Source organism: Peromyscus maniculatus, chromosome 23 (genome assembly GCF_049852395.1).
Source record: "Peromyscus maniculatus bairdii isolate BWxNUB_F1_BW_parent chromosome 23, HU_Pman_BW_mat_3.1, whole genome shotgun sequence".
NCBI lineage: Eukaryota > Metazoa > Chordata > Mammalia > Rodentia > Cricetidae > Peromyscus > Peromyscus maniculatus.
Genome location: NC_134874.1, coordinates 56900416 through 56912849, shown reverse-complemented (window position 1 = coordinate 56912849; position 12434 = coordinate 56900416). Strand labels below are relative to the sequence as shown.

Genomic DNA, 12434 nt, shown 5'->3' with positions numbered 1-12434 from the left:
ACCAAAAAAAAAAAAAAAAAAAAAAAACCAGTACAACCCAGTGCATCCAAGAGGTTGTCATTTCAGCATGCTGCATGGCCACGCTACAGGGATTCAACAGCCACACTCTGGACAGACAGGGCCAGAGGGGCTGTGCTGAGAAATGTGCAAGCCAGTGGGGCTCTAAGGGGTGTGCTCTGCCTGCAGGGGGTGCCCTCCCCCCCCCTCCCCCCAGGCAGTGAGGTTGGCAGCCGTGGACAAGAACACGGCGCTCGGATGAACGCCTGCGCTGCCCTGAAAAGGATGGCGTGCATTTCCACCCAGAATGACCACCACACTATTAAACGAATCTGAACAATTCTGGAATAATGTAAACTGAAGGCACAGAACAAACCAAAACATTCAACTGAAAGTATTTAAATGAAAAGGTGCAAATATTTCAACAGTAACAGACCAGGGACAAATTTCCATTATAGAGACCCTGACGGAAAGCCACGGTTTTCTTCTCTAAGATTTTCATGAGAAAAACAATATTTAAAAGCACTTTTTTTTTTTTTTTTGCAAAAATATTCACCAGACCACCAGGTTGGACATACTTTTATATATAACAAAGTGGCAGTTATGACATTGTTGGATGGCCACTCCCCAGAGAAATGACAGGTTTTACAAAGTCTTTAAAAAGTAGCAAGGTTGATTACAAAACTTGGGGAGCAGGAAGCATTTTTTCCCGTCAATTGCACTACAGCATCCAACTGCTCCCCAGGCGATTGTCCCACAGCAGTGCTCCCCGGGGCACCCCTCCCCGGTGGGCTGGCTGCACGGTGACCGCGGGCAGCTAAGAGGTGAACGAGGCAGTAGGAACTACTGGCGCCTCACCACAAAGAGCTTTTTAAACTATAAACTTCAGTGGACTCATCAGCGATGTGGACAGAAGGCCAGCGACGTACTGTGAAGGAAGTGTGCTCACTCCAGCACCATGCCGCAGTCCGTATTCTGATTATCAATGCCATTTATAAAGACATTTTCCTCTTATTTACTTTCTCATTATGCCTTCTAAGGGATGACTGTACTGAATAAAGGAAAACATAGTTTTCAAAACATTAAAAAAAAGAAAAGAAAAAGTAAGTTTAGTGACCAACAGCTAAAGATATTAACACCTAAAATCTACTATTTCAGATTAAAAAAAAAAAAACAAAAACAAACAGAGTTTTTTGGTCTCTTGGGGGAAACTAAGGACTTCTAAAACACACTGGAACAAAATCAAAGGCTCCCCTTCAACTTAGCTGTGATGTGTGTGTGTGTATCGAACACAGTAATGGTTTTTAATCACCTAGTTCAACTGCATAAATCACAAAACATCTCCAGACAAGATTGCTGATAAATATAAACTCTAGATATGACTTTTAGAAGAACATCTTCAAATTTTTCCTACCTAACAAAGCATTCCTTTGGAAAAGAATCTTCGTGCTCCTGGGCCATTCCAGCCAGCACAGCTTTGCCAGCCTGGGACAGTCACCTCCCAGGCCGCAATGTCCCTGAACAGCATTATTTTTGATTCTCTATTATTCTAACCACAGTACATTATTTAAAAAGAAATCTCGCTAGTGGTATTAGATTCATGTCTTCATTTAAGTACTGAAGATGGAAGTAGAAACAACCCAGAAGGTCACCTTATAAATGGTATAAAAAGTTTTGAAATGTTGGCACCAGTGGAGAATGAGTAAACCTGAAACGGAGTCACTCATAGCCGGGCTGACAGGACAGGGTGCTGCCAATGCTGCACTGGGCTGCCAGGGATGCAGGAAGTGCAGGTGTAAATCGTTTTATGACCGAGCTTCTGCAGGCGGGGAAGCCGCTTCCAGCCCGCTGGGTGACAGTCTTGACAGGCTCCTGGCACTGCCACGGAGGGAGGGCGGCCCCCGAGGAGTGCATCTGGAACACAGCTCCCGGCGGGACACAGAGGTGACTTTAGTGCTTCGGCCCCGTGTCTGTAGACGCGCAGAAGCGCCACGCCAGGGGGCTTCCTTCAGGAGGCTGCCGAGGAAGCAGGACTGGGAAGCGGCGTCCAGCTCTATACGAGGCTGCCGGGCCAGCAGATGACTGTCAGGGTGACCTTGTTCCTTTGTTCCTTCAACATGGGCACCAGAGCAGAGTGGCTCATGCCCACAGTCGACAGCCCATTGACGGCCACGATCATGTCTCCACATCTGCACAAAACACAAACAGGAGCGGGGGTCACTGTCTCAACGGCGTCACAGACACAGTCCCAGTGGGTTAGCATCAAAATCACAGTTCTGCCCTGGTTAGCGTCACCAGCCACGGGGATTACCAACTCTGGAGTCACGTCTAAACCTGCACTCTCTCCTTTACCAATCCAGACTAACCCGAGCCAACCTTCCCATACCTGCTGGGGACTACAGGACATGGAGAATAACTTATTTGGGGAGGCCATCTCTCTATAAAGTGCCAAATCCAGGCCGGGGAGAGGGCTCACAGCACGAGCACTCATGTGCACACAGCCCCAGCTCCCCCCACATTAAGATAAACACCCGGCTCTCAGTGTTGCATCTGATACCCTAGGTTAGGTAGGGTACCGCCCAGCCTCTGTCGAGAGCTCACTACATGGGCACTGCCATGGCTGCCCATTCACGGATCTCACGGGAACACAAAGTCAGCAGACATGAACCTCAGGGAAAATAAAGCGGCCTCCTCCCACGGCAGGACGAGACCTGCACAAGCTCTGCGGGAAGCGCTCGGGGGCCACTGCCGCCCTCCAGCACACTCGAATGGTGACCTGGGCTCACACCTGGTGTAGATAAATGCTCTGTGGCCCGTGTGTACAGCTTCCATACAGAACCACGTCGTAGCTCTGGGGGGGGAAGGAGCCACGGACGGTGAGAACACACACGAGCGTGGCTGTGGTGAAGTCACTCTATTTACCACACACACGGCAGGTATGAGCGCTGCACCTGAGCTGGACCGTGCCAGGATGAGAAGCACAACCACATCGTTAACGACCAAGACTCACTTCAGTCTCCCATCGTAGTAAGCAGGGGTTCCTAAGACGATGGTTTTAATGAAGAAGGGCTGATTGGTGTGGTTCTCTTCATAGCCGCCCACAATACTGAAGCCCCAGCTTCCCAAGTAGCTTCTTCGGAGGACTATGTCGTGGCAGCTGTGAAGGGCACTGTCAAAAACACAGAGAGAACTGACTCGCAGGCTTCTCCCTCTGCTCCTCTTCGTCACAGCACGTGAGGAAGTTCACGTCTCTTTGACCACATGGTGAGCGTTTCTTGTTTGCGTGCGCGTGCACCAGGGGTCACGCCCAGAGCCCCGCACGTGCTGGGCGCCTGCCCCGCCCTGCCTGCGCTATTATCTGACCTCATTCTCTGCACGATGCGCAGACAGGCTCACCTTCTCCAGCTGTTGTTGCGTCTCCCTTGCCACGGGAAGACGTGAGCACACAGACACGCTGATGGCAGCCGGCTGCCAACGGCACCGTCAACGGCTCCCTGGTTCTAGCACTGACCGCACTACTGCACTGAGCACAAAGAGGCACAAAAGAGGGGGAAGGGAAGGACAGGAAGAGATGTGGACACAGCTACACACACACACACACACACCACCAACACACTGACACACACAAATCCTTTCTTGCTCTGCCTAGTGTACCATAAAATGCTACAAACAAAAGTTAGACGAGGCGGCCCCTCCACACTCAGGCTGGCACAAAGACAATTTAAGGAAGCACCAGGACCACGGGATTTTTCAGGAGGCTGCTGCTCTGACTGCTCCATCACCTGAGGCAGGGCCCCGAGCCTGCATAATTTGGGCAAGCAGCTCCCAGCCTCTCTTCTTCTTTTTTGAGACAGGGTCCTACTATGTAGCCTTGGCTGGGTTCAAACTGACAGAGACCTACCTGCCTCTGCCTCCCAAGGGATGGGAGTAAAGGCGTGCGCCACCACGCCCAGCTCCCATCCTCTCTGGTCAAGCGCTCTAGAACAGAGGTTCTCAACCTGTGGGTCATGACCCTGTTGTGCCAAATGACGCTTTCACAGGGATCACCCAAGACCATTGGAAAATATAGATATTTACATTGTGATTCATAACAGTAGAAAAATTACAGCGATGGACTAGCAATGAAAATAATGTTATGTTTGGGGGTCACCACAATGTGAGGAACTAATAAAGGGTCGCAGCCTTAGGGAGGTTGAGAACCGCTGCTCAGCCTGCCATGGTGGTGCACACCTTTAATCTCTGTGAGTTCAAGGCCAGCCTGGTCTACAGAGTGAGTTCCAGGACAGCCAGGGCTATAGAGAAACCCTGTCTCAAAACCTGCTCCCCTGCCCCCCAAAAAAGATTCACTGCTCTAGAATGACTCTGATGACGCAGTTTAGACTGCAGCTCTGTAACAGTTTGACACCAACCATTTACATCTGTTTTTCAAAAAGGATTTACTTTTATTCTATGTGTATGGGTGTTTGCCTACATGTATGCATGTGCACCACATGTGTACAGTGCCAGGGGAGACCAGAAGAGGGTGTTGGATTCTCTGAAACTGGAGTTACAGATGGTTGTGAGCTGCCATGTGGGTGCCGGGAACTGGACCAGGGTCCTCTGCAAGAGCAGCAAGCGCTCTAACCACTGGGCTATCTCTGCAGCCCTGATCTCCAGTTTCTATGCATCGATAAACACGTATGACATCATCTTTGCTACCATCACTCCACAAGGTCCTGCTATGTCTATGAGACGTGAGTTCTAGGCCTTATAAGTAAAATAAAAAACAAAACAAAATGCATGGGAACAAGCCAGCAAACCGGGCTGTCAACAACTGAAACCCAATACCCATGGCGTTCTTGCTGTTCGTCATGTGACAGATCTGACGAAGTATACAGTGAGCGCAAATGCTCTGCACTGTACGCTACCCACACGAGTCGGATGACTCAGAAACTGGTGCATTTTCCTGGTTTATTTTTATTTAAGAACCAGCCGTCTCATTCTTGGCTAATAGTCAAACATGTTTTGTGATGCTTTTTATAGATAATGAGGATCTACACTATTTTAGATACAAATCACCATAGTTACACACACTCCCTCTATCTCAACACCAAACATCAACCGTCTGGAGAAGGCCAGCACCCTGGGGTGTCGCCGGAGGGTCCAATGTCTCCAGGACCCCGCCAGCCAGCCACAGAGCGTCTATCTCACTGGTCACACCTCCTGTGTTCAACACAGGCTGAGTTCTGCCTTCTTACAAAAGGATCATCCGTGCTTGGCTAGCTTGGGCTACAGAGTGAGATGCTTGCTGCCTCAAGAACCCCAAATTCTGCCTTTTCAAGGTAAGGCGGCTCCGTGGTAAGCGCCTGCCGTGCAAGCATGAGGATCTGAGTCTGGGTCCCCAGGACCCCAGAAAACAACAGCCAGGAGTGGTGTGGAGGGTGTGCCCGTCATCCCAGCAGGGGTACAAATGCATACTCTGTCCCCTTCAAAAAACAAGGCAAAACGAACCCTCCTCAATGGGAACCGCCAAAAGTGTCTTCTTTTTCACAAGTAGATACAAACCTTTTTAGCTTAGTTGTTATTAAATTTACCTAAAACTTGTTGTAATAATTTGATGCACTTTTACCTAATTAAAGCCCTGCCTCCCCACTGGGTGAGTTAACTGTGTAACATACTGATAAAGGTTAAGAAAATATGATCACTCTGTAAGATAACAAAAGACGCTCTTGGTACCTTGGCAGCCCGAGCCACATGATCCAGGACGGGGACCAGCTGGCATCGTACTCATTCTCACTGAAAGCACCTGGCTGCTCCTCTGAGGTCTGGGCGGTCTCCTCCACAATCTGGACTTCCAGGGCTTTGAGGACGACAGCCGGAGACGCAGCACTGGCTTTCAGCATGGCCACAGCCTCGCTATGACTTAGATTGGTCAGGTCAATGCCGTTGATATTCAGCAACACATCACCTGTGCCGTTGGGGAAGCCAGAAGAATGACATGAGCTCTGGTTTGCCAACCAATCAACGGGTCATTTTCAGGAACTCAGATGGGATGAAAGCTGTGGAATAATCCTTTGTACACTGTAGAGATCTGTCACTCAAATTGGTTTAATAAAACACTGATTGGCTAGTAGCCAGGCAGGAATTATAAGTGGGACAACCAAACTAGGAGACTGATGGGAAAAAGGGTGGAGTCAGAGAGACTCCAGTCACCCACCGAGCAAGCAGGATATGTAGAAAATAAGGTAACAAGCAATGAGTCATGTGGCAAAGCATAAAGAGAAATATGGGTCAATTTAAATGTAAGAGTTAGCTAGTAACAAGCCTGAGCTATTGGCCGAGCATTTGTAAATAATATTAAGTCTCTGTGTGATAATTTAGAAGCAGCTGCCAGGAAGGGGAGTGAATGGTCAGGACAGGAAAACTTCTGACTATATATGGCAGCTCAACATGGGGCAGGAATGTCCACATAAGACCTAAAAAAGCTTAAAAAAGGATTCTAAACAAACAAAAATAGAGTCAAGCACTGCTTCTTGGTAATTGTCTTTTATCTGTTAGGTTCTGTTTGCTGGCGGTGAGTAGAGTCATGGCTCCTTTAAGAGATGGCTTCCTGGGTCAGTACTAGCAGCAAAAACAGGGTGGCTCTTTTCAGAGGCCCTGCTGCCAAACACTAAAACATTGTTTACGAGCAGCGGATGGCATGCTACTTGGTGGCGGCATGGACCCAAAAACTTTCCAGAGTTGGGCCAGAAAACATGGGTCTCAGAGCTGGTGGTAAATGTACCTCAGCCATGAAGCTAGCCTTTCAGGGAACCAAGGGGGAGGAGCCAGCCACCAGCACACCATGATCTAAATTACACAGCAGTTTAAATTTTGCCCATGCAGACAAAAAAGGATTATAGACATGCAGTAAAGACAGATTCAGATGGAAGAAACCTCTAAACGGGTTACAGTGTGTTTAAAAATGTACGAAGGCTTGGGAGAGAAAAGAAAAAGAGGACAGACAGTCATAAAAAAGAAAAGTATAGTTTTAAAATAATAAAACAAAGTCCTTAAAAAGGGAGTAAAGTAATATAAAATAAAAAAAGCCACATAAAAATGGAAAATACACAGAGAAACTGAATCCTGTATGTTATTGTGTTGTCATTGAATTTTTTAGCTGCTAAGAAACACTGGCTTATGAAACTGCTAGATTAAAACAATATGTGTGTGTGTGTGTGTGTGTGTGTGTGTGTGTGTGTGTGTGTGTGTGGTTTTTTTGAGACAGTTTCTCTGTGTAACATTCCTGGCTGTCCTGGAACTTACTTTGTAGACCAGGCTGGCCTGGAACTCACTAAGATCCACCTGCCTCTGCCTCCTGAGTGCTGGGAGTAAAGGCCTGTACCACCACTGTCCGGACAACCTATATGTTTTCAAATCATCTTGATTTCAAAATTTAAGTCAAAAGAGATGTTGCTTTGGGAGAGATTATGCTTTTGTTTCCATGGGAAATGAGAGGCTATGGAGTCATTCTGGATTAAGGAAAATCAGGTTTGATTGAGGAAGATCCCCTGAAATCCTGGCTACAGACATAAAAAAAATCCACGAAAACTACAAAACAGGTAACATATATTTGATCTGCTCTAACACATAACAAAAAATAATCTTGCTGGGTGGTGGTGGTGGTGGTGGTGGTGGTGGTGGTGGCGGCGGCGGCGGCGGCACATGCCTTTAATCCCAGCACTCGGGAGGCAGAGCCAGGTGGATCTCTGTGAGTTCGAGGCCAGACTGGGCTACCAAATGAGTTCCAGGAAAGGTGCAAAGCTACACAGAGAAACCCTGTCTTAAAAAACAAAAACAGAAACCAACCAAACAAAAAATAATCTTTGGCTGACTTGTGTACAATGCACAGTCTATATTTGTATTAATACAGATATGTATGGTATCTTTAAAAGTTTGTGTATTTTCAGGGCAAGGAATCCTGGATAACCCAGGTGATCTAAATCCAACACAGCTTTAAGGCTGCTGACTGAGATGATTCAGCCTCATAGACTACTCCAGCCAGGACTTGACCATTATCCTGAATTTTCTTAACCCCATAGATTGGTTACCAGTGCCCCCAATCATCAGGAAGTAGTCAGGATAACTACATCCACATTTCCAAAAAATGGATTATAGATGCTTATCTTTGTTTAGGGGGGTTGGTTGCAAATTATTATTGGTCATAGAAAAACAAAACAAAACAAAACAAACCCCCCTACTAATCAAAGTACTGAGATTCAAAGATCTCTTTCTAAAGGAAAATAGGGGGATAGGATATAGAAATGATTAGATAAAAGAGTAGATTACTGAATCTACTTTAATTCTGTTATACTGTATGTATATTTCTAATCTTGTTTAGGGTATTATGTTTATTCAGCTCATTTAAAAATATAATACATAATTAAGAAATACAAATAAGCCGGGCGGTGGTGGCGCACGCCTTTAATCCCAGCACTCGGGAGGCAGAGGCAGGCGGATCTCTGTGAGTTCGAGGCCAGCCTGGGCTACCAAGTGAGCTCCAGGAAAGGCGCAAAGCTACGCAGAGAAACCCTGTCTTGAAAACCCAAAAAAAAAAAAAAAAAAAAAGAAATACAAATAAAAAAACATATTTCATCTATAATAGCAAACTTAGTCATATTAGGTTTTCAAGGTCATGCAGATATATAGTTCAGATAGACAAGCAATCTTCAAACACTTCAAAGACTTACAGAATGTGGCATTTAAAATGTTTTACGAACTTAGACTTTTCTCAACAGTGAGACATGTCTGCTCCTGGCAGCACCAATACTACAAACCGGATGATGGGTATTGAAGAAACTCCACATGGAGTTTGTTTTCTTTATGGCAAAAGCTAGCCATGTGGGCAAAGAAACTGCCCTTGCCTCAGTTGCTGACAGTTACTGTCCAAACTGGACCAGCAGGACCCAAGAAAGACGACTGCCAACTTTGCCAAGACAAGGTAGGACAGCCCTTCAGAATCCCCTGCTTCATAGGAAAGCCTGTCAGATATTCTAGGCCTGTGGGCCAGAGCTGGATGCCCCAATGTTACAGAGGAACTTTGGGTGACTGTCCAGGCAGCCTGAAGTCCCTGTCATTAGGTAACATTTCATCCTTCTGGAGTCTTTTATGGAGTTGAAGACTAGATAGTTATAGTTATCATTTTCCTTAGTTGTAACAGAAGGTAAATTAAGTACAAAACTTTAGACTCACAAAGATAAAATAGATAATATTTTCTCTAATTTTGTCATATACAAATAGACTAGATATTGTAACTGTAATTCTTACTTGATAACTGTTTTTGTTGGATATAATTTTACTATGCTAAAGTTAAAACCTTTCTTTTTAATTAGACAAAAAGGGGGAAATGCTGTGGAATAATCCCTTTATAACACTTGAAGATTTGTCACTGTGATTGGTTTAATAAACAAGTTGACTGGCTGATAGTTGAATAGAATAAGGTTTGTTGTTTTGAAAGCCAAATTGAGAACGCTGAGAAAGAGAAGGGCGGAGTCTGAGGAGTCGCCAGCAGACACAGAGGGACGAGATGAATGTTCAATGCCAATAAAGGTACCACCATGTGGCAGAGGGCAAATAAGAAATGTGGGTTAACTTAAGATGTTAAGAGCTAGTTAATAATAAATCTGAGCTATTGGCTGAGCATTCATAATTAATATAAGCCTCTGTGTGGTAATTTGGAAGTGGCTCTTGGGATGGGAAAACTCTGCCTACAGATGAAGATGGGTTTTTAATTATTTGTGATTTTCTGTACCACCAAGGGCAATTTTTCCAATTCACAGAGAACATTCCACAACAGTTCAAAACTCAAACTAATGCCAGACTACAGAGGGAAAACTGTCTGGAAGCACCGTGTAAGGTCTGTGTCTGAGTCATTACCCCTCATAGCTGTGCACAGGGGTGAGCACTGCTGCTCTCCACTGAGCTTCAGAGAGCTCTGCAGTGCTTTCTGATGCCCAAACTGTTCGATCCTTTGCTCTTAGAAATAACTTTAACAGATTCTATTTAATATTATACAGCTTTATATATAGAAATGGCCCCTTGCTTGAGGGGCAACAACAACATGTTTGGAATGAAAAAGAGCTACAGAGATTATTAAAAAATAAAAGGGGTTAGAAAAGGTTAGAAAAATTCTGAAAATAGACAATTGTGCTGCAATGGCTTCAGAAAATCTCCCCTTATTTATCATCTATCTTTCAGATTATTAAAGCAAAGTATTCTCATTATTGAAAACTTAGGAGAGGCCACTCTGGCCACCAGAACTCCAGATTGGTGCCTAGCCCAATCATCACCAGAGAGGCTTCTTCCAGCAGGTGATGGGAGCAGATGCAGAGACCCACAGCCAGACAGTAGGTGGAGAGACCCCAAATTGGAGATCATTAGGTCCCTTCCCTCGGAGCTTGGGGAATCCCATGGAAGACGGGGAGAAGGACTGAAGGAGTCAGAGGGTTGAGGACACCATGAGAACACGGCACACAGAATCAGCTATGTGGGGCCCACAGAGACTGATTGGGCTATCATGCAGCATGTATGTTATGGTTGTTAGCTTCGTGTTTTTGTGGGTCTCTTTAACAGTGGGAGAAGGGTTGTTTCTAACTCTTTTGCCTGTTCTTGGGACTTTCCCCTCCTACTGGGTTGCTTTACCCAGCCTTGATACATGGGTTGGTACCCAGTCTTACTGTACCTTGTTAACCGAGTTCAGGTGATGTCCCAGCAGGACACAAGAAAGGCCCCACCTCCTTTCTTGTGTCCTGCTGGGACTTCAGCCCCTCCACCTGGTGGGGCGTCAACTAGGAGGAGTGGAGGGAAGGGAAACTGAGGTCCGGGGTATTACATGAGAGAAGAATAAATAAATAAAAATAAAAAAGAAAGACCTCACACATCATTGTAAGTTACACACAGCCAAAGGAAAATAGTTATTATTAAGTCTTTTCTCACAGGCTCAGCAAAAAGCCCTCAGAGGAACTGCTTTATGTTTTTGACGATACTCGGAGAGTTGGACTTGTTGGTTTTACCTTCAGAGTAGAAGGAAGACAAGCTCTGTTCTTCCTCTCTGTTGCACTTCCTATATGAACGCTGTATTATGTAATGTGTGCTCATTTTCACTGTACTGTGGACCGTTTTGCTCAGAGCCCACCGCAGGCTAGGGTGCTGACATCCCTGTAACGCCTCCGTGTCTGCTACCTCGCTGGGTGGTGGCAGATGCCTCGGACCAGGAAGGGCATGCGGGGAGGCAAAGCACAGATCTGCGTGCAGAGCACACAGTGCGAACGTATCAGTCACATTAGTGACTCTGGAGCCACTGTTTGTGAAGGGTGTGGTTGTCATAAACAATCCTTCCGTATCTTCCTTGAGGAAAGGCGGGGTTTAGATTGTTATTCTGTGTAATTCAATTTTTGAGAGCATTACAAAGATAAACAAATGGCTATGGACTAAAAATAAAAAATAAAAAGGAAAACTCAGAAGTGCGTGGACACACAAAACAAAAAAAATAAAACAAAACCAAGAAGGAACTGAAATGTCACCAAATTCTACAAAAGTTACTAAACTTTTAAAAATAGTATCCTTATTGAAATATACTCTGCACTGTACTTGAACCCTCTTTTTAAAACACCCAGGTAGCAGGGCAATGATGGTGGATGCCTCTAGTCCCAGCACTTGGGAGGCAGAGGCAGGTGGATCTCTGAGTTTGAGGCTAGCCTGGGCTACAAAGGGAGTTCCAGGACAGCCAGGGCTGTTACACTGAATAACCCTGTCTCAAAAAACCAAAAACCAAACCAAACAAACAAACAAAGAAAAAACATCCCACCCAGCTCTGTGGTCTTATATGTGGACCAAAGAACACCACCACCACCACTGTGATTCTAGGACATCTTAGGACAGGTTGAGGGCTGTCTCTCTGATGACCGGTTATGTTGAGTAGTTTTGCATGTGACTGTCTCCTTGGGAGAAATGTCTATTTTTGTCTTTAAATTAGGTAACTTTCGGTTTTTACTGAGTTGGAAAAGTTGTTTACAATTTCTTGACAAGCCACGTACCCATACATAAGTGTGAGACTTGCAAACGTTTTCTCTCACTCTGAGGGTTACCTAAGAAACTGCTGCCTAGTTACAGGTCACAGGGCTGTTTTTACATGGGGGCTTTCCCATGGGGCCTTTGTGAAGGGAGAAGGTGGGCTTTGTTCAATTTTCTCCCCACATGAAGTACATCAGCAGTGACATCAGTTAGTCGACCATGGCAACAGTGTCCAGGCACATGTTCCCGTCTCTGCACACTGAGAGTTGTGAGGGACAGGAGTTAACCTCTAAAATCAAGTTTGTCCTCTGCCGCTCCTCTCATCTTCTGCCCACTCGCATGGCAGCTGCATGAGGTGAGAAGATGACTTCCTGAAGCCTTGTCTCCTTCTATCAAGGTCCAGGGAT

The 12434-nt window shown here is 45.7% G+C and overlaps 1 protein-coding gene across 3 annotated transcripts in view; it reads right to left on the bottom strand.

Moving 5' to 3' along the window:
• Window positions 1-380: 380 nt before the first annotated feature.
• Lnx2 (ligand of numb-protein X 2) overlaps window positions 381-12434 on the bottom strand; it is a 66581-nt gene continuing 54527 nt past the window's right edge. For all 3 annotated transcript variants that reach the window (XM_006979633.4, XM_015998275.3, XM_042268374.2), the window contains exons 8-10: window positions 5713-5944; window positions 3008-3166; window positions 381-2186 (exon numbers count right to left, since the gene is read on the bottom strand). In XM_006979633.4, the coding sequence (XP_006979695.1) occupies window positions 2051-2186; window positions 3008-3166; window positions 5713-5944 (527 nt within the window). In that variant the 3' untranslated portion in view covers window positions 381-2050. The remainder of the gene's footprint in view (window positions 2187-3007; window positions 3167-5712; window positions 5945-12434) is intronic.